This window comes from Siniperca chuatsi, linkage group LG17 (assembly GCF_020085105.1).
Source record: "Siniperca chuatsi isolate FFG_IHB_CAS linkage group LG17, ASM2008510v1, whole genome shotgun sequence".
Lineage (NCBI taxonomy): Eukaryota > Metazoa > Chordata > Actinopteri > Centrarchiformes > Sinipercidae > Siniperca > Siniperca chuatsi.
Window position 1 is genome coordinate 8,122,668 of NC_058058.1, and position 26,789 is coordinate 8,149,456.

Consider the following 26,789-nt stretch of genomic DNA (forward strand, 5'->3'; position numbering starts at 1 on the left):
TTAACTAACTATTTTTCAAGAGAGACGTGGCCAGTGTACTCCTTGTCTGCAGGTCCCATAACAGTTTCAGCAAATATGTGACTCTAACTAAGAACTTGTTGTCAATATTTAATAAAAACAAAGTATTGAGAGTCTTTTTATGATAAAACATCAGAATCAAGTCACCACAAGTGTATATAGACCACAGCTGCCCCACAACACTCTTGTTTTGGACTCATAAAGTAGGGCATAACTGTATCTAGCTGACTAGTGTTGACCTGACGTGAGGTGTGATGGCGGACTAAGTATAATCTCTGCTGAGGTCTGGTTTCAGTGCTGCGAGGGGCCGTCATCACGTAACTAGAAAAAATAAACACCTTCACAACAGAAAAAGTTAATATTGTGCTCTCTGTCTATAACTATACGACTATTAAGAGCTAGTTAAACAGCTATTATGAGGAATTGGAGAAAAGTAGATCCCCTGATGCAGAATGAATGGGTAGTAATTGTTGAAGAAATCTTCTTAAAGGAAGAACTGTCACGTATCTTGAGACTAGAGCTGGGCGTTATAGCAAATTAATTCAGTTCATTTGAATGTTTGTTTTTGCGCGATGTGTAAAATGTCTAAACTGTGAAAACCAAGTCACGACAGTCACGACAGTCCTGTAAACTGCAGTATTGTATTTTATGGGGGGGGGATTGATAACATTTTTTAATCATCCTCAAGATTTAAAAAAAATCTAAATTTAATTTCTTTGTCCAAAATGGAAGTACAATTGAACTCAGAAAGGTCTGTATGAATGATGTGCTGTTGTAAATATATTTTCCAAACATGTTTCTTTTCTTTCTTTTATTATTTTCAATGATAGAAGTTTTTAAAAATGATTAAAAAAAATAAGAAATAATCCATATTTCTTTGCTGTATATTGTGATAAACATTATTACAGTTATTAGTCTTGATGTTTTGGGAAACATTTAATTTTTGCTTCCAGTATTGACAGTTTGACCCTTAATACATTAAACTTGCAGTGGATTAATCCATTTCATAAATGACATGAAGACGAGGATTCGATACTTCTTTTCACTAAAAATCATCAGGAAGAGGGTGCTACAGCATCAACTCTGTAGTGTTTTGCTTCAAAAACATCAGATTTTCAATCATTCTGGAGAAAAAGTCAACGGGCCGGAGGACAGTAACGACACCTCACCAAAGTCAGACAGCCTCTACGTGATTTAATGTAGCTGTGAACATCAGACACATCAAATTTTGCAACCAAGAGGTTGGGTAATGTCAACTCAAAGCCCTCTAGACAAGAGGAAACCTGACCAGCTGCAGCCAAAACCTACCAGTATTTTGCTGCAGCCCGGTCTTCATCTTTCATCCTGGAGAAGAGCTTTTCAAGGAACATTTCAGATCATAAAAGGGCACAGTGAGCTGCTAGCTGGGTCAGCACGGCTCGTGCGTGGGTGATGGAAGAAGCAGTGTGGCGTCATCGTAGGAGACTGCAGAGGTAATCAATTGACTGGTGCAGCAGGAGAGGCTGCACTTGAACTGGTTTAATTTTGCTCATTTGCCGTTCAGAAATAGCCGTCTGGAGAGCAGAAAAACACTTGGGAGAGGTTTGAAAAGAAAGAATCACAGACAGAAAACATCTGGCACACCACCTAACGACGGATCCTTACACAAACAGAAGTAAAGATTTTCTCCATGGATCATTGTCAGATCTGTTTTAAGTCAAGATGGCTGATCATATACATATGATTGTTTTAATATTATGAGTTTTGTTGTCCTGTCTATGGATTAAATTAGGTTGCAGTCATACAGTCTGTTAGCAGCAAGCATCAGCCATCATCTGCGCTCTAATATTAGAGCCTGTCGGTCCTGTGACTGAGATGTTGTGTGGTGAGTGACACTTGTGTGTGTGTGTGTGTGTGTGTGTGTGTGAGTTTAAGTGGGCACGAACGTCATGTTATCTGCACACACACATAAGCACGCATACACTTCAAAGCAGGAGGATGGGGGGACGCATCTGTTAGTGATTCCCCTGAGGTTGGAGTAACACATCAACAAAAACATCCAGTATATACTGCAAGGCAGCATGGGTAACAACATGGGGGACAAGTACAGGACAGGAACCAAACGGATACAGTTGAACGCCTATGAAGCTAAAATACCAAATTCAAAGAAAATCTTGCAATTATGGGGAATTCTTACCTAAAATAATATTAGACATGTTCATGCATCATCTCCTTTTTGAGCTCATGAGGTCTCCTTTGCAGCAAGCACAGCAAAAAAGCTCCTATTTAACACTAAAAATGAATTTAGCTGCATTAATATCGATCAATTAAACTTTAATAGGCAGCCAACGCCCAAGGAAGTAAAAAAAAGTGAACTGCAGAATAAGAAAAGAGAGAGGGAAGTGCCTCTGGGTTAGCTGGAGGACACAATCAATACTGTATAGGTACTCTAATACATCAAAGTGAATCTTCAGCTTGAATATTTAACCTACTTTCAAGTGCAGAGCAGCTCTGGGTTGAAAGGCCAAATTCATGTAACCGGTCCCAGTTACTGGCTGGATAGCAGAACTCAGTGCTCTTTTGGTACCGACCGAAATGCATCGAAAAACTGACACTGAATGTCTGATCAGATTTGCAATCTTGTTTCGGGCTGAAACTAACAGTTATTTTCTTCATCAATTAATCTGCCAATTATAGTTTGAGGTCTGTAATATGTCAGAAAATAGTAATGAGTCTAATGTAACATCTTCAAATTACTAGTCTTCATAGTCCCATAAGACAAAGAAAAGAAGCAAATCTTTACAACGGAGAAGCTGGAACAAGGGAATATTTGACATTTTAGCTTGAACAATGACTAAAATGATTAATCGATTACTAAAATAGTTGCTGATTATTTTTCTGACGATCAACTGATCGATGAACTGACTGATCATTTCAGCTCTCTTGTTTTCCTATTCTTTGATCAAATAGTCCTGATTTAAATCAAAATGTTACCATTTTTGGCCTGATGTTTAGACAACTTTCATAGAAAAAAGTATCCGTGTGGTATTGTTGTTGTATTGTTCAGCGCTACCAGTAACCAAAAATCAACTAATTTCTCTCAAGGATAAAGTAGTATAACAAGGCATACTATTTTATGTGATAACAGATTTGTTTTTAAATTGAATAAAATTAGGAAGCTATTTAAGCAAACATACATATAATGATTTTATTGTCTTGTGTTGTCAATTAGTTAGGTGCCCTTCTTTTTCTCTACTTTTTTATCTAAAAATGTGACTGGACAACATTTTCTCTAACATCTGTCCAATATGCCAAATCATACTGTATTTAAAACTAATCATCTGAAACATTTTTTCATTAATTGACAGATGTAGGACAAAGTCTCAAGTCAAGTCCTGTTCTTTGTGTTTCGCATCCTAAACTAGTCATTATTTAGTCTACTGTGCCAAACATTTCCCTCCTGCTCACGCAACCTGATTGGCTGCTGTCAGACTGATTATCCCCTGCACACTTTTTAATAACAACATTTTTAATCTTAGGGCTTGAGGAGAAAAAGTGAAAAAATGAAGCAAAGTAACAAGTCATTGGTTTTAAAGTCAAAGTCGAGTTGCAAGTTGATTTTGTCAAATAGAAGTCTAAAGTCATCAGATTGGTGACTCAAGTCCACACCTCTACTGATCGATACAACACAACCGTGATTCAAGTCTGAATCAGTCTTACAAGTTTTTACTTTACAATACTAAATGTCCTCTGGTGCACAATCAGGAAGTGATGCGTTTTGCCATTCCTGAAGCAGCAGCGGCTAATCTGGAGGAGGAAATGCGTAGAAATACTGTATGTAGTATTAGCACTAACAGCTACCTAACAAAACTAACTCAAACAAAAGTGATATTTGGGAAGTGCAGTACAAAAATATCATGATTGAAAATTGGGTCATTTTGGATTAACTGTGAAACATTTCGAGTATTTGTACACATTGTCGAGTAAGAAAGATATCAGCACTTTATCTGGCTCTGATTTCTCTTATTACTCCCTCCATATTAGCTCTGAAACACTCACAGATGTTTAGATGTTGCTACAATGACTCTAATCTATAAAATGTGATATGACAGTTCCTTTTATGACTAAACTCTGCCTCACACCGTTCCCTAACAGGATTATGCTGCAAACGGGATTATTAATATCAACGTCCCATTCATGACTTCTGCTTTTTTGAATGCCAGATACGAAAGGAAACATGACTTATTTGTGCATAAGCTCACAGGAAGCTACGTCCTTCTCCTTCTTCATACTCAGCAGCAGAATGGAGCATTTCCTCGCCGTTCTTGTGTGAGCGGTTAGTGTCGTGGCTGTGATTTATAGCATCTGGTCGCAGAGATCGCTGACATGGAGTGTTTTGGGGGGGGGGCGCGTTCTTCCCCATCTCCTCCTTCTTCCTTCTTCTTCAAGAATCCACTCAAACCACAACAACCTGCCTAAAACCTCGACTCCCCATCCAGTTTCTCAGAGTCATTCCAGCCAAACCCGTCCACACCCAACCCGCCCAGCAGCACTCTCTCTACATGCATTCGAGCCCCCAGGACGCAAACGAGACACAGCTGGCAGAGCTGTGAGAACTCGAGCCCCGTCTGACTGCAGGAGCTGAGAGGAGCTTTGTCTTTCGGGTTTTTGAGTTTTAGTTTTTCCCTCCGATGTTAACTGAAACAGTATTAAAAAAAAAACTCTCAGAAATTAGGATTAAAAAATCTAAGGTGTGATTGATCGAGAGAAAATTAATAGGAAACTATTTTAATAGTTAATTGATTGTTTGCTAGCTTTCCATTCTCACGTGGCACATATGCAGTTTACTGTGATACCCACTCAAAATTATTACCAATTTTTGAAACTATTTTGGGTCCTTGAATTCAGAAAGACGTAGACAAAGTAGGAATCTGTTTTCTAGCGAGAGACCAATGATTTTGAAAAGCAAAAAGAAAAGATGATTGTTGCTAGCAGATAATACAAGCCATACAGTAGCTAGCTAGCTAATCAAGCTAATGTTAGCTCCATGAGTTGGTTGAAAAAGCAATCTCTGACTTTTTAATGTTTCTAGCTGACTTGTTTTAAAATGAGAATCCTGTAAAATGGTCTTAAATATACACCTGATGGCTATACACACACGATATTGTGCTAAAATAATGAGGCTAAAGCTAGCAGGTCCCGGGCTAAAAGGCAACATCCTCACCAGTTGATTCATGTAGAAGACACAGACAGAAATATTGCTGCGTAGAGCTAGTTAGCCCTCTAAGTAAAGGAAAATGTTAGATCCGACTGTTATTTCATTCTAACATAAACGTGTTTGGCTGCTTAGCTTACCTAGACAAGCAAGAGGTTACTTTTATGCTATATTGTTTGTATTTTCAAACAGGCATGGGCATATTTACAGCTGCAAGAGAAAAGGCTTTCAGGAAGAGGACTTAAAAGTGTGTTTAGCCAACGTATCGCTATCTCCGGTAACATTGGCTGGGGTGTCAACTTCCCCAAATCCAATAAGCATCAGGACAGAGCTGCTAATGTTAGCCTAAACTACAGTAGCAAGAAAGGCTTCCAAACAGTGAGTATATACTACTCAGAGGATGTGCTAAATATGAACAGGGCTTTTTTTGTAACATAACACCAGAAAACAATGTAGTATGAAGTGTTCCTAGGCCTTGGAAGCAACGCTGGATTTGGCGACTACTCTAGGTAGTTAGCTAGTTACCTGGAAACGCTGTTCGCAGGAAGGGTTTAGCTAACGGTCAAGCGTTACATCATTTATCAAGCAAAAGTGGTAAACATTCTCAAAACAAGCAATTTTAAGACATCATTATGGGCTCTGGGAAATTATACTGGGCCTTTTCACTATTTTCTGACAGTTTACATACAAAACAATTAACCAATGACTTGAGAAAACAATCATAAGATTAACTGATAATGAAAATAATTGTTAATCGCAGCCCTACATGTAAGTAATTCACCTTGTATTTACTGGCTGGAAACCCAAGACCAAGGTTACTTTTAATTGCGTTTAATGGTGAAGGATGACTAATAATAGTGGCAAATTAAAAGCCGGTAGAGGAAGGTTTCTAGGCCAAGATCTACATTTCCAGCCTGGCTGTGATATTGAACCTGTGCCAAGAACATAACGTCAGCATGACTGGGAAGCTTTGCAAGGCCAAAGGGAGTCCACGTCTCATGATTACTTCCACAGAGGAGCGTTTAACTCCACACTGAGACTGACTGCAGGCCAACAAGGCTGGAAAAGATTTCATCAGGGAAGGAGTTGTTACATATACAGTTTAATCACCTTTAGAAACAAGTGCAGAGATTTTCTGTCTGCATCCCACAAAAGGTGAATTGTTTCAGCGAATGACGCCAGTGCCACTCCTATTGGGAGCCGCAAACAGAGAGTCTTTGAACATGTCGTGTCTTGGAGAGGCTTGGTTTGACTCCAGCTCTCGCTGAGTTAGTAATAAAGGAAGCCGCTAGCTGTGTTTCCTCAAAAGAGAAAAACTCTTTTCTGCTGTGTAGCATCGATTCTGAAACACCAGCAGGCAGAAAAACAGTCTGTGATTAAGTGACGTAATGTCGCTGGTTGACTGGTTTCTGGGGGGGTGAGGGATGACGAGGAGGAGAGATGAGGTCAGGAGGGGTAAGTGTGTGTGTGTGTGTGTTTGTGTGTATGTGTGTTAGGGATTTGGATGGTCTACATGCATTAGGGCGAAACCAAAGGTCTGCCAACCTCAGACCTGAATAAATCACTTTTATACAAGATTATGATCCTCTCTCACAGCTCTGCAGGCACACTAAGCTTTAAAAAAAAAAAAAAAACCTAGTTGGCTTTTCTTTTCTTTCTGTCTTTTTTTTGTACAAGAATGAGACTCTGGGCTCTCAGAAAGGAGTCAGACAGAAAGAATGTTTCTGTTTATCTAACGCCACTGCCTTTTTCGGCGTCTAGCATTCCTGATAACGTCACATGTTGATCAACCCTGCTGCGTGCTGGAGCTCTCGCTAGAAGGCCTGCAACCAAAACATGCTTTGTTTTTCATCTTAGATCACTTATTGATGGGTGAGTTTGCTCAAGAACAATACGAGCTTGTTGAGTATTTCATTAAACGCACTTTTTACAGAAACAATTACACCTATAACACAAAAGTCTCATGATTAAGCTGCATTTTCTAGCACCAAAAGACAGCCTCAAAAACATACACAGGATGATATCACCCTCCTCTTAACCAATGAACAAGCAGCATCCAGCTAAATCCTTACTCAAAGTTGACAAACTATACATTTAAAAGCACAAAGCCTCACAATACTATCAGTGTAAACCATTTTAAGATCCAAATATCACTGCGGCAATAACCTTACAACCTCTGTAAACGTTGCTCAGTATCACTTTAGACTAAGTCCGACTTTTTGATTGTAAACTCCAAAGAGTTTCCTTTCAAAAGAGACCAGGATCATGACTGTAACCAAAAGGAGTCAAGAACAGGAGCCATTTTATTTTGGATATGTCGTGTTCAGGCTTATGCTTGTTAAGGGCTTGCTATTAGAGCTAGAACGATTAATCGTCCAGGCCAATATAAGATTACTGCACATATATCTGTCGGACGATAAGTCACAAGGCACTGCACTGCAGAAATGCTATAACGATGCTATAATACAATAGATATACGTCATATACGACACACGTCACCAGTACATAGTGAGAAGTGACAAGTTGATTTCTGCACTGTAAAATGTCTCGCTCAGTAAATATCCTGGTCACAGTTTAAAAGAAAAACAAATCTAAGGGATCCGTATCAAGATTGTTTGTTTATGTCATGTGTTTATGCTGTGAGGGAAATTCCCTGATAACATGTTCTTCCCTTTAATGCCCCTGTTTTTTGTTTTTGTGATGCCGCATGTTAAAAAAAAACAATTACTACAGCTGATATATTGTTATCGAGCTCCCAGATACTGATATCAGTAATGGCGTCACAGTTCCAGTATCCATCCAGCTATTCTTCTTCTTGCAACATTAGACTCCCACACATGCAGCGAGCGAGCACCACAACGGCCTCCCTTTGCAGTGATGAAAAGCTGCAGCAGATTGTTTCTCCCTCCATCCAACGCTCTCCACATCAAGTGGAAATGGGGTGGGGGGGCTGCCAGTGAACAGAGTCACCTTCTACCAGTACACAGGTCAAAGGGAAGGTGTGTGATGGAGGTGGAGGAGGCAGCATGAGGCCCGTCTTCTGTGCTTTTATATATCTTAATATGGATGGATTCATTCTGGGAGGGGGGTTTTATAACTGTGTCACACATACAAGACACTACAAATTCATATGAGCCAGATCCAGAGAGAAAAACAACTTTCACAAGCAGATCTTCAGACCTTCATTGTCTACAAAAAATAAATAAATCACAAAATCACAGGCAAAATCATTGAATCTATAATTCTGGAGTGAATACCAGCCTAATTAAATTGTCCATGGGTCTAATATCAGCTTACTTGTGCATAATTATAAGGATTTCATTGAAATAAAATCTTCTCTGGGCTACTGGATGAGCTACAAATAGCAGTTTGAGACACGATCAGTTACAGATGCAGATGTTGAAGCTCTGCATCAGCCAGCCGAAGTGCTCCTGAGCAAGACACTGAACACCAGAAGGAGATAAAAGAAGAGTTTTCCTGCAGGGATCTGTTTAGTATCTCACTGATATTGTGGGGAAATGTTGTTTTTGCTGTGTGCCAGCTTGCCAGATTGTATGTGTGGGCCATTCTTCACTCTGTGCACCACTGACTGTGTTTGGTAATGGAGACCACAGCTTGGTGCAGTATTTCCAGGATCTCGCCTGTTAGAGATGCAGACAGCCCGCTGTTTGGTGTGGAGGAATTACAGCGGGTTGCCAGGACGGAAAAACATCCCTTTTTTAAAAATATATATATATTTCAGTGGGAGAAATCTGATGTGTTGTATTGCTGCAGCTGTTCAATCTAAAATGTTCACTTCCCAGGAAGGCGCGTTTCATAAACAAGGCTGATATATTGGAAAATACCGACACACTTTTCATTATTATTGGTAGGATAAGAAAGATTAAGGAAATCAAATCACCCTAGTGTCACCTTAATTCTACAGCAACGTTTTCCATGACCTATTTTAATGTATGTCTGACTGTAACATACTCACTTTTTTCTGTTAGTGTCAGCTTCTCCTCGAAATTATGTCCAAGCTCCTTATAATCCATTGTTTCCATTCAGGCGGATCGCAGTTCTTTTCCAGTTGCTGTCATTCCTCAGAGTCGCACAAGTACAGGAGATGAAACTCCCGGTACAGATCGCCCAAACACGCCCTTTGTAAATCCAACCGGAATAGAAAGGAAAAAGTGACCAAAAAATAATAATGTGGCAATAAAAACCGGATCCGACTGAAAACAGCTGGGAATGTTTAAAATGTTAAATTATAAGAAAACTTGTTAAAATGAGAGACTCGGTCCAATCCAGTGGGTCTTTGGTGGAAAATCTACAGTGCGGGAATAAAAAAGCGTCAGTGAGTCCTGTTAGCCGCAGGACCGCAGTCAAGTTACAGTCAATGGGGAAAAAACACTTCCGGTCAAGATTTCCAGAATAAATTGATCCACACAATTTCACGTATTTTCACAAAACTCAAGGTCCACTAACTAGGGTTTTCCAGAGCTTTCAACCGCATCTCTCTCGGAGTTTGCTCAGTTGGCTTTGAGATCACGTGACCAAGAAGACTGAGCTATCTCCATGACAACTGAGAAAACCATCCACTGAGGAAGAGATGCAGGAAAAAAAAGCTAGTAAGCGGACCTTGAGTACATTTTTTTGTCAGACTATTGTTTCTAAGGTAAAGAATGAACTTTTATGCTCTAGTGTAAGTATGTTGCAACTTTTTAGTTTAGTTTTTGATATATTTTTCTGATTTTCACAGACAATATGTGACATAAGTGACATGGCATAACATTCAATGTACACACAATATAGCCTACATACACCTTAACAAAACAAAATTAAAATAAACAATGCATTTCAAGACGGGGCTGTAATAAATAAACAAACACAATAATCTTGGAAGACAGCTTGGAAGGATTCTACGATTGGCAAAGTGTGGTAATTTTGTTTAGACGGTCTGACAACACATTTTTTGTATGAGAATGATATCATACATATATCATATCAAAGATAAATGCTGCTCTTGAATGTATTGTAACAGATTTAGCTTAAAGCCAATTTCGTTCTGCAGTCACAATTAAAACATGCAAACAATGATGTAAAACACTAAACAGACATAATGCAAACATGTTAGTAATAATTTGGTATTATTTTCATGCTCAAAATACAGCTATTGTCCCAGAATTTTCTTCATGGCAAAGTGGAACTCATACTACTCCTGACCTCGTTTATGGTCGAAATGGTTGAAATTATCATTCACAGAAAATTATTAATAAATATCGTTTTTGAACAATTACATAAAAATGTTTCATTTCAGGTTGGCTCCATTTTAAAAACCGTATTTTAATCTGAAGGCAGGATTGCTTGATTTCCGGTTGTAGTCTCTTTCTCACGGTTGCTAGCTTGACGCCGCCAATCGCAGCGAAAAACCGCATGTCGGACAACTGGACTATACCAACTGTTTCGCAAGGGAAGAAACTTATTTACCCATGAAACACTAGGCTAAATAATCTACCGAAGACGTATAAAAACGTGAAACAATACATTTTATTTATCGTAAGGCCTCTCTCGTCGCTTTTAGCCGCAGTAACAGGACAGAAGTGTCCATTTAACTCTTGAACCCCGCGAATGGTTTGATCCATCAGATGACTTCCAGCAGCTGAAATGAGCCCTGCTGCCTGGCTGGATCTAGGTGAGTTGTCACGAAAAACAGCACATTAAACTGACTGCATGTGTAACTACAGCAATTAGGCATACTTTAATTAACGATGTGTAACAGTAAAATACTTTTTTTAATTTTTACTTAACGGACGTGATAGGAAAATGCTTATACTTAATATTATAATGTTAATTTAATAAAGACGCAATAGGCCTTAATTACCACAGGAAAACAGAAATCCTATATTACTGGAATACTAATAAACAAAAGTAAGACAAAATAGCCTTCAAATGTCTCTATAAACCTACCAATGAATGATCCTATATAGACTACATTGTAGAAAAAGCATGATTTCTTTAGGGATATACTATATAAGTACTAAATGATGCACACTAGATGCTTAAATCATCTTTCCGGTGTATAAACAGCGACAGTGGGCATTATTTGCCTGTATGCTGCTCATAGTATTGCTGATGACAAGCTGGCTAACAGCTGATATGACTCTTCCTGCCACTGCAGGAGACAGAGGAGGTCAGTCTTCGAGGAGGAAATCTGCTGCCCAGTCTTATCTGATAAAAGGAGAAGCAGCAGGCAGGAGGATGAATAAATAAAATAATCTCAAGGCATCAAACCCTAACCCAGTATGAAATGTTTATGACACCATGGCAGTATTAAACACTCTTTTATTGGGGAGTAATTTGATCAAAATACAAGTAGTTCATTCCGGGAACCCTTAAATATGATAATATGAGGATAATTTGGATATTGTCAAAACACTTTAGTATTATATGAAAACTATGGTAAATGTTCAATATGACATCTTCTCTCATAGATGAAGGGTTGAGGAGGAGTGTCATTCATTTTTTACAAGAGGCATTTTATAAATAGTCTGACCAGAATCACACGCACTATGCTTTTTTTTTTTTTTTGGTCATTTGGATTAAAAAAAAAATTATGATTAATTATAGATGAGGTCATCCGTATTCATCATCGTTTTTTTTTTCTTGAATCTGCAGGACATAAACGATGGCACTGAGTACGAATATGTGTTAAAAAACATAATTACAAGAATCCCTGAATGCTCATTTAGAGCAGGATAGATAATTTAACATGATGTTAGAGCTATACTACATGCTAAAAGGCCAAATGTATGTGAGCGTTACTAGAGAGATAAAATATGCATGACCCACTTAGCTTGGTGAAGACACTAAAGCACTTGGGTTGCGGCTGATGATAGACTTCCTAACATCCAGATCATTCGCTGTCGTTGGTCTACCTCTTTCCTATTCCTTATAGTTCAGCCTAAAATCAAACTTTGCCAGGTCAAACTCTAATTTCAAAAACTATATTTCTTAAAAAACCTAAGCTGACTTATGACTGAGCAGATAATAGCTTCTTTTGTTTGTAAGTATTTCTTTAAACATGGTACATGGAAGCTAAAGATAGCCTGAGATGTGCTGAAACACTGCTAATCAATCCACTGGCCGCCCTGCGACACATGAAAGGGGGAAGAGAAGCAGCTCCAGTGGGACTAATGGAGTTGGATCTGAACTGTTGGTGCCTGTGAAGGAGTGAAAGGCTCTGTTGTTGAGTCTGGAGTCTCTGTTAAAAATGATTTGCTGATGCAGTAATGGGATTTGGAAATGCAAGGGCAGGAAATGCAATACAGCGGTAGGTGAAAAGCAGACAGGCGTGCCCAATAAACCTCGCCTATCTCGTTCATCTGCAGGAGAACCTTTGTCTCTTTCTGAACACACATACAGTCTACGTGCCACTACGTATCTCGATTTGCAATCTATTTCTCCAGAAACATCATGCTGAGAGGCGCTTGATGACACTGATCACATTGTAAACTTGTTGTTTTCCCAGAAAATGTTGCTACTGTAAGTCATGTGTTATGGGGGGTAATTTTCAAGGCTATAACCTCAAAATAAATAAATGACCTAATTTATCAGAGCACATGGTGAAGGTATTCAGACACAGATGGCAGTGAAACGATAAACAGACTACAGCTAAACCTTTACGTTCCCCTCAGGTCTCATCTACCATCCACTGCACCAGTATGAACGCATAAAAGAGTCTAAGAGGCTGTTTGAGGCTGTACTTACAGCGGTGTTTTGAGCTAAAAGCTAACATCAGCAAGCTAACATGCTCACAATGGCAAAGCCAACATGCTTTTGTTTAGCAGGTATGATGTTTACAATTGTCTTAGTTTAGCGTGCTAGCGTGCTAACATTTGCTGATTAGCTCTAAACATAAAGTACAGCTGAGGCTGATGGGACTGGAGTTTTCCAGGTATTTGATTATAAACCAAAGTATTGGACAAATTAAATTTTTTGACCTTATGATGGTGTTAGTGGATTGACCGACTGACCCACATTGTCATCCCTTAAGCCGCGCAGGTAGCATCGCTAAAAAACTAAATATGATGGACAAACAGGACAGGAAACTCCTCAAATGCTTTTCCATGTTTTTCCTCATATTATTTCATTATACCTTCATGTTCTGACTCTCAAGGACTCCATAAATACACCGTGTGTCTTTAAATGTTTTACGCAAGACTCATGAAATTACAGCAGAACAAATCGTGCCTGCAATCCACTGATGTACTGCCAAGCAACAGACACGAGCTCAAATTGGCATGATTAGCTCTGATGCAGGCAGCAGCACCTTAGCAAGACAAATTAGTTTTACTGGATCCTTCAGACTGTTATAGGTATGATTTAGAGACAAATCTAACCTAATGTACCTGGACAGAGCACCTTAGAGCACTAAGGTAAGATTTTTAGTCAGCGAAGCTCGATGAGCAACTTGTATCCTTGAACTTTTCCTACAACAAAGAGCGTTCTCAATGAGACTTCCTTTGAGGGCGTGCATGTTCGTACTCGCCTGCACCTGACTAAGACATGGGGAGGTTCAGAGAGCCTCCCATAAACCCATAGAGGCATGTAGTTAATTGCCACTCCTACACACACTACCACAAAAGCACTACAAAAAGACTCTCAACAAAAAGCCTGCAGTTACTCTTAAAACATTCGTCTGGTTCCTCCCTGCGCGTTTGACCAGAGGGGAGAGCACATTTCTCTCTGCAAAAGGGAGTTATAAAATGCTCTGTTCACTGTAAAACCCCCAAGTACACAATGGTTTGGTTTTACAGGGTGAGCACACATATTTGGAGAGCACACTGCTGAAGTCAGAGTCTGAATATAACCACAGCTGCTACAGTGTGGGAGTCAAGCATGTCTGCAGTTGGTGTGGTTATCGAGAGCAGAGCTAGGGGAAAATCTCCAACTGGTTTCCTTGCGAGCAGATGACACTGCGGTTTAAACTGGATCGCATCCTTTGTCTTTGCAGATGGAAATAAGCAGGAGGTATAAATAATAACTCTTTGGCACCATGTTGTTGTTTTATTCTGTCAGAATATCTTTCCATGAAATTCATTTCCACGTTAACAGCTGCATCTGGTGAACGCAAAATGCCACGTCAATGTTTGAAACAGCTTTCCAGAGTTCAAACTTGTCTTAAAGCAAAAGTTCAACATTTTGGGAAACACGCTTATTCACTTTTTGGAGAGTTAGATGAGAAGATTGATACCAATATATTTTTATCTGTACGGTAAATATGAAGCTACAGCTAGCAGGCGGTTAGCTGAGCTTCGTATAAAGACTGGAAACAGCTAGTCTGGGTCTGTCGACAGGTAACAAAATCCGCCTACCAGCATCTCTAAAACTCACTAATTAACACGTTATCTTGTTTGTTTAATCCGTACAAAAACTGAAAGTTTAGAAATGACAATTTGCCGTTTTGCAGTTGCCAGGCAACCAGCAGGAAGTTGTTCCTGGCCAAGAAACAGTAGTCCTTTTAGACGGTGTAGTCCCTCATTCGTCCAGGAGTGTTCCATCCTGGACGAATGAGGGACTACACCATCTTGTTTTGAAGAATTTTGGGCAGAAAACCTTGGATCTGGTTCGGAAACTCAAAAACACAGCCAGGAGTAGCTTAAATTTCTGAGTTCTCAGACCATTTTCACAATGGAGAATGACTTCCGGATGGGAGCCGAAACGTCTTGATTCTGAAAACAGTGTCCAGATGACTTTGACTGAAACCCTTTCTACGAAGTAGTCCTTTTATTATTCACATTTTTATTTTGTCCTTTTTTACACTGTTAAAGCCACTGTTCCAACAATATAACATCTGAGAAAGGGAGTGACTGATGTGTCCATTTGTCTTTCGGGTTAAACACCATCCCTGCCGTCAGTCACATTGCTCACATACAGAGTCGCACTCCACCCCGCTGCCTGCCCTCTAGCAGTTGGCACACTGGTGTCATCTCAAGCTCTCAGCTGTTACCGTGGCGTACCACTGACTGGACCAGCAGCTGTCGGGAACTGCAGCAACACTTACTGCTATATCATCTCCCGATTAGAGCATCAGGAAATTGAGGTGAGGATAAAACATATGGCTTTTCAAGTTTTTTGGCATTCCCTTACATCACCACTATGGATAAAACAGCCCACATCTCATTGGACTGCTTAAACATATAGATAGAGACTAAATGGTTGCAAACATTTAATATTTATCCTTTTTTTTCTCAACAAATACTGATCTAAAAAAAAAAATGTCATGAACCCATGTACATTTAAACATAGAGACACATATCTTGCATGTAAGCATTTTGATACAGCTAATCATAGCTCATGTGTGTGAAAAATGTACATATCTGCAGTGCCGGTTTCCTTGAAAGCTTCAGACAGGAAGCCAGACTCTGGAGTCATTGTAAAAGAAGGACTGCTTTGGCAACATTTGAGGATCATAGAAACCTGGAAAGAGGGAGAGAAAGTTTAACTTAATGCTTTCATACTTGCAAACATATGAGCAACTGAAATACTCAAATGCTCAAATTAAGACTTAGTATATGTTATTGCTAATGCTAACAACAGTTCAGTTAGCAATTCTCAACATGCATGTCTTTCTCCTATAGCCAGAGAAAGTAATGTCAGATAAATGGACAACCAGAGCTACTCTACTCCCACCAAAAATGAGTCCTGCACTGCCTGCATGATTTCTACTTTTGTCTAAAAGTTTAAAATCATGTTGAACTTTATATAACAGGACAGCGACCAGTTGCAGGGGAGTTACACTTCCCTCTCGATTCAGGCGATAAGAGGCAGAGATGAATGTTAAGTGAGCAAGAGCTTTGGTCTCTCACTAAAATCCCAAAAGTCAGGGGCATTCCCTGTTTAAATGTTGGTGTAGGTGGAGAATTTACCCATTCAGCTCCAGGGCAAAAAATGCATTTTCGTGCTACTTGTGTTAATCTAACTCTCAAAATCAGTTCTTGGCTTCAAATATGGATGTGTTGCACATTTTACGGAGCAGTAATCCAACTAATCTTTGAAATCTGTGAGGTTTGTGGGCTAATGTGGGTTTAGCTTATCACCATAACCAATAAATAACACAGGTTAAAGTACAACAACAAAACTTTAGTCAAAGTAACTTGCAGCTGTTAACTCTAGTCAACCCTCACTAACCTTTCTGACTGTATAGGTGTCAACTCAAGGGTCAAAACCTAGAAAGTAAATTATTTACAAAAGCAACATAGCCAATAAATCACATTTTTCCAGCCGCTTCCCTGACTTTATAAAGTTTTACACAACCATACTTAATATGTACGTGTTTCTAGGATAGCCGTATAACAACAAGCAAAGACTAGTAACAACTACGCAGGATTGGAAATTTTGCTCCTAAGGAACAAAACTATTGATACGTAGATAAACAGTGAGACTTAAAAGGTGGAAGGGATAGGGTTAAAGGAGTTACTTTATGATGAAATGTTGTCATTAAATTTTTATGTGCACCTACTTTTCCTTACCCAGCCTCATTTACATATATTTAATTCAGCAATTTCCTACATTTCCCACACTCAATTTCAACAGCCCCGAAAGTAGGGATGCAAATTTATAGCAATCCTAATCTAATCCAAATTTATTTATTTAAAGATGTAAAATTAGCATGTGACTACAACGAGCAAAGTAGGGTGTGAAAATTGTGGCATGCCACACCACAACAACCCCACTGCAGAAGTCAGTATTTCAGCCTATTCTGCAATTGTGTATGAAATGTATAAAATGATTAGTCTAGAAAGAAACCTATTCTCTTTGATTATGGATAGATAACAAAACCTGGTGTTTATTGCTCATTGTGTTTTAGGGAGCCGAAAGGTTTTCTGTACTGGAAATATCCTGACATCACATCATCTGTATTTGTCTACAGAAATAAGAAAAATACATACCAACAACCAAAATGTCCTGTAAAATGCATGTTTTTTTAAAAGTATGTTTGTAAGTATGTATGTTTTATGTAGATTTGTAGGCATTACCTGGACCTGGCCCTGACCTCACATTGCTCTGTGAGTTTTGGAGTATTCTTTCAGTTCTGGATGCAAATGCAGCAGTGGGCATGAGATGCTTAGGCAGGCCGTTATAATCCCTTATGTTATAATGCCCAGGGCCTGGCAGGGGAGGGTCCTTAGGAACAATCAGAGGAGGCGCTGATATTGCCAAGTAATATCCCCTCCTTGAAACACAGTTAACAGAATTTACGTTTTTAGACTATCTAAAAGAAACAACTGGGGAACACATCCATTAATATTGTGTGTTTACTCACGGCAGGATGGTCTTCTTCACCGGTGCAGGGGTCTGATGGGGACTGTAGGCTCCTGGGCCTGGCACACAGTTGTCCACTGGAGCAGGGATTCTCTGGGTTTTTGATTTGAAGGGGGACAAGACTGCCTTGGAGCTGTACTGGATTACGTTGTTGTTCACTTCATAGTGGCCTTTAACAAATTTATGATGTAAGATTAAAACTAAGATAACCACAATTAAGAATAAAAAAGATGGAACACAAAAAAAACCCTATAAAATGAGATTATGCATGGCTTTACATAGAGAACTTACATGGTGATGGCACATTTTTGTTTGGGTAAAAACAGTTGCGTCCAGTTTTTGACAGGAAAGCTGATGTACCAACCACAGAGGAGAATCTCTCTCTACTACCACAACTGACCTGTGCATACAGAAGAAACAAAAAGCTGCACATTAACTACAGGATGCACAGCACAGTCTCAGGAGATCTTCTTTCTTTAAAAGCAACTTGCATATTTCACATACATACATCATATTGATTCGGGGCTGGAGTTCTGTGCTTTGGACCATCCAGCTGCACAGCCACAGGCAACCTGAACACCCTGGAGACTCCAATGTTGAAGTCATACTTGTCTTTGAGGGAGCTCCGCAGGTTGTATGCATTAGGTCCTGGGATGCTTCTCTGTGGGTTACTGGAAGCCCTGGCAGCCTATAGGAGGGGATGATATGAAAAAGCCAGTTTAATGCTCCTGCTGGTGTATTCACAGGCAATTAGCAGAATCTAAACTCAGCTTCAGGGCCATAACTACCACTGAGGTCATGTCATCTGTATTTCGTCTGGGAATTTGAGGGGTTTTTGCCACTATGGTACATTTATATTCTACAATTAGCAAGACTAAGAGTCTACACACTTGTGGCTCTATGTTTAGGCTTTGAGCTAAATGCTAATGCTAGCATGGCAACATGCTCACAATGACAATGCTAACATGCTGAGGTTAAGCAAGTATGATGTTTACCATCTTAGTTTGGCATGTTAGCATGCTAACATTGGCTAATTAGCAAAACCAAAGTATTGAACAAATTAAAATTTTGACCAGATGGTGGCACCAAAGCTATTAGGAGACATCGTTTGGAAACCATGAGTGTCTGTCCAAAATGTATGCAATCCATCATGAAGAGGTTGAGATATTTCACACGATAAGTGGAAACTTTGACCTGCTGGTGCTACAGGAAAAGTCAGGGGATCACCAAAGTCATTAATATTCATCTTCTCTGCACTATACTGTATATATCTTTACCAAATTTCAGAATCAGAATCAGAAATACTTTATTGATCCCCGAGGGGAAACTCTTTTGCTACAGCGGCTCACTATCACGTCAGTGCACACAGGAATAGAAGTACTAGGCAAAAAAATATAATACACTATAATACAGGTCAGATAATAAATTAAGTACCAAGTGGGTATAAGTATAAAATAAAAAGTGTGAAGTACAAAGTGGGTTTACCGGTTGATGATAATAATATGGTATAAGGTAATAGTGCATGAACTGCCAAGTTAAGTGTAGCTTATTTATAATGAGACGGAGGATAATGCACAGCAGTAATAGAGGTATGAATAAATATCCATCCATCCATCCATCCATTTTCTACCGCTTGGTCCCCGTTAGGGGGTCGCGGGTGACTGGAGCCTATCCCAGTGACTTCGGGCCTTAGGCAGGGCACACCCTGGACAGTGGCCAACTCGTCGCAGGGCGTGAATAAATATCAATATCAATAAATAGGGAATTTAAGTATATTGTCCAGGAGTATTAACACAGGATATTGCACAATTATGTCAAGTATTGCATAGATGTAATGATCAATGTCCAGTTTAATGACTTAGGGTCATACAGACTGACACTTAGAGGGAGGAGTTAAAGATTTCATGGCAATCCATCCAATAGTTGTCGAGATATGTCAATTAAAGTCAACCTGTTGATGGTGCTAGAGGAAAAGTCAGGGGATCACCAAAGTCAGTAGGGTTCATCCTCTGGGGGCCATGAATGTCTGTACAAAATGTAATGACAATACATCCAACAGATGCTGAGATAATTCAGTCTGAACCAAAGTGGTGTACAGACCAACACTGCCATGTCATGTTGGGAAATAAGATTTGCAGAACAGTTAAACAAATAACAGAATGAATAAAATATGATGGTTTCAAATAATTAGGACTTTTTTTTTTTTTAACTTGACTTCAGTATTTCAATAATCCTGGCCTTGCTCAGCATGCGCCTGAAATCAGTACAAATGACATTGGGACCTGACCTTGGATGCAACAAAGCCTGCGGTGCCTTTCTTTGAGAAGGAAGGACTTTTGACTTCAGCGCTGGTGATACAGCCATAGCTGCCTGGTCCTGGATTTTCATTCTGAAACAAATACACATCATCATGCTGTTATTTTTTCTTTTCTTTTTTTTTAGCTGTTAATTTATAGTGATGTTGGGAGAGTCAGATTCCCTACCAGGCAGACTTGTGAAGGGAATCTCTTAGCTTGAGATGAAAACCCTTTCTTTTCTTGATTTGTTATCAGCGCTCTTTGGTATTTCGTTGGTATCGTTGGTATGTTATCTGCTTTAAGATCAAAGGAACCAGTATGTCACATTGCATTTTTTTTAGCTAAAAAATTAAATAAAGCTTTCACTTAGACTCACTTTTATTACACCCTCGGTACATGTTGCCCATGGTTCAGCTGGATATCATGTAGAAAGTTACTGTTGAAGTCAGTCAATCTGACGCCATTTACACACTCAGCGTCCTCACAGATCATGTTGCTATGGCGACGTAAAAACACAGCGTGGTTCGATCTGACGTCCTGTTGCGGTCTTTTAGCGCCATCTATCGGCAAAATGGCGGTTTATCAGGCGCTTTATACCAACCCGCCTCTGTTTTGTTTCTAGATAGCTACATCCATCATGGCGATGCATGCGAAGGCGACTCCTCCACAGATCCCGGACACCCGCCGGGAGCTCGCCGAACTAGTGAAGAGGAAACAAGAACTTGCTGTAAGTTCATGTTACTGCAATTTCGTCAAAGATGAAAGCGGCATTAAGTGTTTTGCCATTTAGGATTACAGCTAACTGTAACTTGAATCTCAGCGTTCGCCGTTTGCTAGCCGAGGCCTTGCTGAGTGCTAAGCTAGCTAACGATAGAAGTTGCTAACGTTAGCTATCTCTCGGTTTGCTTCTGCTCAGTTCACTTCAGTTTTGCCTTTTGATCCTGCTAACTTGGCTAGCGAGCTGCTATTAAGACAATACTGTAGAGAGAGTAGCGTTATTAGCTGTTGTCTAGCTATCTAATGTTGACTCTGCTGGTAATGTTTAATTACAACACTCAACAACAAGTGTGGCATTTTTTTTTTGTTATTTTAAATTTTACCATTTTGGCGCTCACGGGCATTGCTTTAGCGTTGTTGGCTGAACATGCTCGCTAGCTAACTGTTAGCATAGCTACATTTTAGCCGCCGCCCGGTTTAGCAAAGTTCTCGCGGTATTTTAGCTGTATGGGTTTATTAACGTTATGCATCCATGGTTAGTTTGGCTAGCGATCACATATTCAGGCTCCAAACATTTTGGACAGCATTGCAGAGGAAAATGCATGGTGCAAATATTAATTCATGGTAGTTGTCTCTCCTTCTCATCTCTATCCTGCTTTCAGCTAAGGTAACTCATCTGTCTCTGCATCCCTGTCAATAAAACCAACCCGAAATCAAATCGAGAGTCTACACATCTGTCTGATCATCTGTGCACAGTACTTACTCCTTTTTTTCTCTGTTTGATTTCACAAATATCAAAGGAGACGCTGGTGAACTTGGAAAGACAAATATATGCATTTGAAGGCAGCTACCTAGAAGACACCCAGATGTATGGCAACATCATCAGAGGATGGGACCGATACCTCACCAACCAAAAGTAAGTATCAGATTACTCTCCGGCTGTCTGCATGATTTTTTTTCAAGTCTGCAGAAGAGAAGAAGATAAGTGAAATACTAGAGTATCTTCATCTCAATCATCTCAAAATTAACAAGTACAAGGTGTGTAAACCATTTTCATTACTTTACCAGAAACCAGACTAGTTTTCTCTTAAGCTTTGTTATAAGATTAAAAATGATAGGGAAATGGTTCAACACTAAGTGTTATGGGGTTAATGATCAGATGCATGGTGGGAAATTTGTGTCATTGCACTTGATCATGAGCTACTTGCCTAACCATATTTCTGTACTTCTAACAGGAACTCCAATAGTAAGACTGATAGAAGGAATAGGAAATTCAAGGAAGCAGAGCGTTTATTCAGCAAGTCATCTGTCACATCAGTTGCAGTAAGTCTCTCTCTCACTGGACTTTTTCACACAATATATTAGTTGCTCATTTGCTGCATGACAAGAAAAGAACTGTTAATGCAACTGCACTCTCTGTTTTGAATGGCAGGCAGTATGTGCACTTGGTGGGATACCGGATCACATGAATGAAAAACGTGAGTTGTTTTTGTAACTTTCTCTAGCCAATCAGCGTTGGAGACGTTTCTCCTTCGTAGTCTCTGGTAGTTTCTGACACTGAGTTTGTGCTGTTGTTTGGGTCCCGTCAGGTGAGGCAGGCAGCGGCACGGAAAGCGACGGCTCGCCAGATCTCCAGAACCAAGAGAACGAGCCAAGCCAGGAGGACACAGAAGATGTGGACTCGACGCTGCAGGACCTAAAGCCTCAGAAGGCTGCCTCATCTTCCTCCTCAGGCAGCCATCACGCGAGCCACAAGAAGAGGAAGAACAAAAACAGACACAGGTACAAGATACAAGACGCAGTGTGTCAGCATGCCGTTTAATATCTACATCTTTTTCCTTCTGATTGTGCTGTTGATTGGCATCCAATTTCAGGATTTCTTGATTAAGGAGTTGAGTCTGTTCATACCTGATTTGGTTTGTTTACATGCACACAAGAAACCAGGTTACTGGGAGAAAGTGGGTTATGTTGGAAGTTGTACAATGTGTGTACATGCACCGTAGTAAAACCTAGTTACCTTAAAATACATGCAGCAGGTCAGGTAAGATTTTCCCCTTACCCTGTCCTTATTTTGGTACCATGGTTTAGTCATTTGAAGTGTCTTATGATACGAAATGCTTTCTGATTCATATTCAGACACTTCCTGACAGCGGTCTGAATGTTACAAAAAGTAAATTGTTCAGCTGTGGAAACTGACTCAGTTAGACTTGTATAGAGGCTACTTTGTGTCAGTTTCAGTCAGACTTTGAATTAAGATAAATTAATTTAATTTTAAATACCGGAATACCGGGCTGCATGGCTATGTGTAATGATCGGTATTTCAATCCCAGGTTCCTCCTGTCCACATGTCAAAGTGTGCTTGAGCAAAATACTGAATCCCAGTAGCTCCTTAAGTTGTTTCATTTGAAGGATTTTTAGTGACCCAAAGAGCTCAAAGTACCAATTATTTTACAAGAAAACAGCAAAAATTAGAGAAGAGCCTGGAAAAATAAACCTCCCTTTTCCAACGCTTGTTTTTTGAAAACATTTAACTTTGAAAATACAGAATGCTTTCAGACTAGTCCTGTTGGGAAAGTTTCCCTGAGACACTGTTAGTCCAAGAATAAGATAGTCCTCAGCCCTTTTCTCTTGTTAAATTGAAAGGAATATCTGATGTTGTGAATATGTAAATGTAAGGTTCTCAAATGTAATACTTGTACAAATGCAATTCCCGGAAAAACAATATTGTCTTATTTCCAGGCCAATGCAGTATGTTTTTCTTTCTCATATCTTTAGTTGTCTTGGTAACCTCTTATATTTTGGGGAATCCGACACCTAATTAAATACTGACTCAAGAGCATGTTAAGCGCACTGATTGTTTAATGGTAAGTCTAGTTTTGTTATTTTAAGAGTTAATGTAGTTGGATTGGGTGAACAGTTAACAAATTACTGGTTAGTAGAATTGTTGTTTACAATACAAAGAAGATCTAATAGGTTGCTTTGCAGTGTGTCATGTCACTGTGTTGCTCACCTATTTAATATCAACCTGTTTTTCCTGACTCAGACTTCACTGTTGAAACCACATATTAACACAGCAGGTGCCTCACCTAACACACTGTGAAGAAGTGGTTCTCTCACTCTGTAAAGTCTGGACTGCAGTATTATGTAGACGTAGGGATTTAGACTCAGGTTGGTGAACTAACAGCTGCTGCTTTCTTCCTTCCCCTAATGCTGCCCCCCAGTCCTTCTGCCATGTTTGATTATGACTTTGAGTAAGTCTGAATTTTACTTCCTGCTCCTGTGGTGTTAACATCCTGCCTGCTGTAAACCCCATCCTCAACTTTTCCACTGTTTTTCCTGATCTGTCTGCTTCTGTTGTCCTAGAGTTTGAGTTTAAGCCTGCTAGTTATTCAGCCATACTGCATGTCCAACACTTTGTTCTTTAATTTTGAATGCATATCAGCATCCAGCACTCTGAACTCCATTAGATATTCTTGCTTGTTACTGGGGTATTTTCACATCTTTCTGACCCCTGATTCATTTCATGTGTGCTTCCCCAATTCCAGCAATTAAATAAAACATTGCTGGTCTTGTCAGATGCTGGTTTGGCTACTGATTTGTGCACAAACAAGAACAAACACATGGCCATTTAGCGTTCTTGTTATGGGCTTGTTTTTAGGCTTCTTCATGACACAGTAGTGGTTCCACTTTTACCATAATTCTCATCAAAACCAAGTTTATGATCTGTTAATGTCTAATGCAGCTGTACTTTGTTTTTATTTCAGATTTGACATGAAGGTTAACAAGAAACCAAGAGCTGTAAGTTGAGTTCTTTTTGCTTTATTTTATCTGAAACTTCTGTTATTTGGGCTGCAACTAACAATTATTTTCATTAGCAATTTAAAATGGCGGTTATTTTCTCGATTAATCATTTTGTCTATAAAATGTGAGAAAATTGTGAAAAATGGCCATTATAATTTGCCAGAGCTCAAGGTGGCATCAGTAAATGTCTTGTTTTGTCCAACCAACAGTCCAAAACCCAAATACATTCAGTTTACTATCATGTATGACAAAGAAAAGCATTAACTTCTCACATTTTAGAAGCTGGAAACAGCAAATATTTAGCATTTTTGCTTAATAATGACTCGAACGATGATTCTATTATCAAAATAGATGCTGATTAATTTTTTTTCCTGTTGCAGCTCTGACTGTGATCACTGTCTTTACTTCAGTAGATTTTCTCATTCCTTGTCCTCTGTCCTCCTGCAGGATTATTCAACTTAACAAGGACGACTGGAACACCTTGGACACACATGAGGACACGTATAGAGAAACACAAGATTTCTGGACTTTGTGAACTTTTTATGCCTTTCCCCCCTCCGGTTGTCATATTTCCACCTGTACTGTGTGTATTGCTTGAAACATTCCCCCTGCCACCTACCTTTGGTCATGGTTAAGATTTTTGACCTACCAATTAAGTAGAAATATGGTGTTGCATGTTACTTAAGGCCTGATGAGGCCCACCTCCAGTAACACACCATCTTGTATAGTGTTAAAAAAGATTGTATTTATTATGTAGTTAATTTCCATGTTTCCCATTGTAAGAGAGTTATGCTCTTTGTTAAGTGTCACATAGTCGTATAACCCCTGAATACCCGGATTCTTTTATTACATGGTTTGTTTTTCAAAAAAAGAATAAAATACCAGTAACGTGAATATGTTTTGGTTGTTTATTAAAATGTCTGTAGCTGTTAGTGAAGGCAGTGCTGTCATTCATCACAGCAGTTAAGGGATTGTTGGATGTTGTGAAGTGGCTGATAAGTCCCTGCTTTTTCTAATAATCACACTAAATCTGTTGTTTTTTTGTGTCGATCAGTGGCAGATGCATGCCAGTGAAACTTGACCCATTGTTGGATGGAGTTCCCACAGACATGGTCCATAAAAAGTTATATTATGGAAGAACAGCTGTTTTAAAGAGCTCAACTATAATCATTGTTTACCTAACTAATATAGAGAATAGCCAGCGCGTTCTCTTCTGACAGTTCTGTTTGTTTTATGAAAATAGTTACTTAAGTAAACCGGCGACTCGGAGCACAAGCTGATGACAGCCCCATGCTATTTATTTACACAGCGTTGCCTGGCTTTTGTCATCAACTTCAATACCTCATGCTGTTTTAACAAATAGATGATTTAAACACTCGGAAAGTTGTTTCTTTTATACTATTTGGTCAACAAATGTTTGTGAAAGTTACCGCTTTTAACACGTTTTTAATCCACATGTAGTCGGCATGCAGTATACCGATTTTTTCACTAGGCAGCGCCAGCACACATGGGTGGCTATACTGTAAAATAATGACATAACACCAACACAGAAGGTTTGATACTTTACATTTTCATGTTTATTCACTTGTTCAGATTGGGCATTTATACCTGGAGTCCAGATTGTTTGTACAAATCCTACACGATAATTTGTTTTTGTATTGAATGCATGTGGACAAAACAAACTTGTAACATTAAAACACAAAAATTTGAATACTAGCAGGAGTGTGTTACATTATCAGTGAGTATAGACAATACAATAAAGTTAATAGAACTTTATTTATAGCACACTTCATACAGAAAGATGCAATACAATGTTCTTCACAAAAGATAGAAAAGGCACACAAGACATTTGAATGTAGAAGCAAGGCAAAAGACATAAAATTAGCAATAAAGTACTGCTACTGTTGGTGAGGAAAAATGTATAAGTTTTTAGATAAAAGCAAGTTTGAAAGGATGAGTTTTAAATTTTTTCATAACAGTGAGGAGGTCACTGATGTAGTTGGAAAAGGTTTTTCCACAGGTGTTTCGTGAGTACAAGGTTTCTGATCTTCATATTTCATAGTAGTAACTGATGGAACTTACTCCCAATCATATGACCAAATGAAAGGGGGATTATATGAGTTAATTTAGTATTTATTACCGTTAATGCTTTAATCCAGATATACATTTTTGCAATATCTTAGCATTTCGGGAAATTTGCTTGTTTGCCACCAGTTAAGAAGATAGATACCACTCTCATATCTGTCTGCTAATGACATATGGAGCTAGAGCTGTTTTTTTATATATATATTTGTATATATGTTTTCAGGCTTTTCTTTGCCTTTTATTAGATAGGGGCAGCTGAAGAATGACAGGTAAAGGCGGGAGAGAGAGAGAGAGAGGGGATGACATGCAGCAAAGGGCCCCGGGCTGGCATCGAACCCGTGTCACTGTGGTGAGGACTCAGCCTTGGTACA

General features: G+C 39.3%; 3 protein-coding genes across 14 annotated transcripts in view; 1 reads left to right on the forward strand and 2 right to left on the reverse strand.

Annotated features, from left to right (window-relative positions):
- Positions 1-9,579, reverse strand: part of LOC122865031 (MAP7 domain-containing protein 1-like) — a 46,640-nt gene extending 37,061 nt beyond the window's left edge. For 4 of the 8 annotated variants that reach the window (XM_044172949.1, XM_044172953.1, XM_044172951.1 and 1 more), the window contains exon 1: positions 9,189-9,578. In XM_044172949.1, coding sequence (XP_044028884.1) covers positions 9,189-9,255 — 67 coding nt within the window. In that variant the 5' untranslated portion in view covers positions 9,256-9,578. Of the gene's footprint in view, positions 1-9,184 lie in introns of all 8 variants that reach the window. The other 4 variants (XM_044172950.1, XM_044172948.1, XM_044172954.1 and 1 more) reach the window with 3 other exon arrangements.
- A 5,396-nt stretch (positions 9,580-14,975) lies between these two features.
- Positions 14,976-20,333, reverse strand: stpg1 (sperm-tail PG-rich repeat containing 1). 2 transcript variants are annotated; one of them, XM_044172957.1, is made up of 8 exons: positions 20,192-20,333; positions 20,002-20,111; positions 19,806-19,907; positions 18,027-18,206; positions 17,810-17,918; positions 17,520-17,688; positions 17,233-17,429; positions 14,976-15,673 (listed from the first exon to the last, which is right to left on the reverse strand). In XM_044172957.1, the coding sequence occupies exons 1-8, from the start codon at positions 20,220-20,222 to the stop codon at positions 15,600-15,602; spliced, it is 972 nt and encodes a 323-aa protein (XP_044028892.1). In that variant the 5' UTR covers positions 20,223-20,333; the 3' UTR covers positions 14,976-15,599. The 2 variants fall into 2 exon arrangements, with proteins under 2 accessions (XP_044028892.1, XP_044028893.1); XM_044172958.1 differs by having other exon boundaries at positions 20,002-20,108; positions 20,192-20,331.
- Positions 15,165-25,227, forward strand: meaf6 (MYST/Esa1-associated factor 6). 4 transcript variants are annotated; one of them, XM_044172963.1, is made up of 9 exons: positions 15,165-15,296; positions 20,438-20,542; positions 21,333-21,448; positions 21,768-21,855; positions 21,965-22,010; positions 22,122-22,314; positions 23,754-23,783; positions 24,297-24,330; positions 24,781-25,227. In XM_044172963.1, the coding sequence occupies exons 2-9, from the start codon at positions 20,453-20,455 to the stop codon at positions 24,793-24,795; spliced, it is 612 nt and encodes a 203-aa protein (XP_044028898.1). In that variant the 5' UTR covers positions 15,165-15,296; positions 20,438-20,452; the 3' UTR covers positions 24,796-25,227. The 4 variants fall into 4 exon arrangements, 3 of the variants coding, with proteins under 3 accessions (XP_044028898.1, XP_044028899.1, XP_044028900.1); XM_044172965.1 differs by lacking the exons at positions 15,165-15,296; positions 20,438-20,542 and adding exons at positions 21,025-21,067; positions 21,195-21,199; XR_006375374.1 differs by lacking the exons at positions 15,165-15,296; positions 23,754-23,783 and adding an exon at positions 23,308-23,396 and having other exon boundaries at positions 20,431-20,542.
- Positions 25,228-26,789: the final 1,562 nt, after the last annotated feature.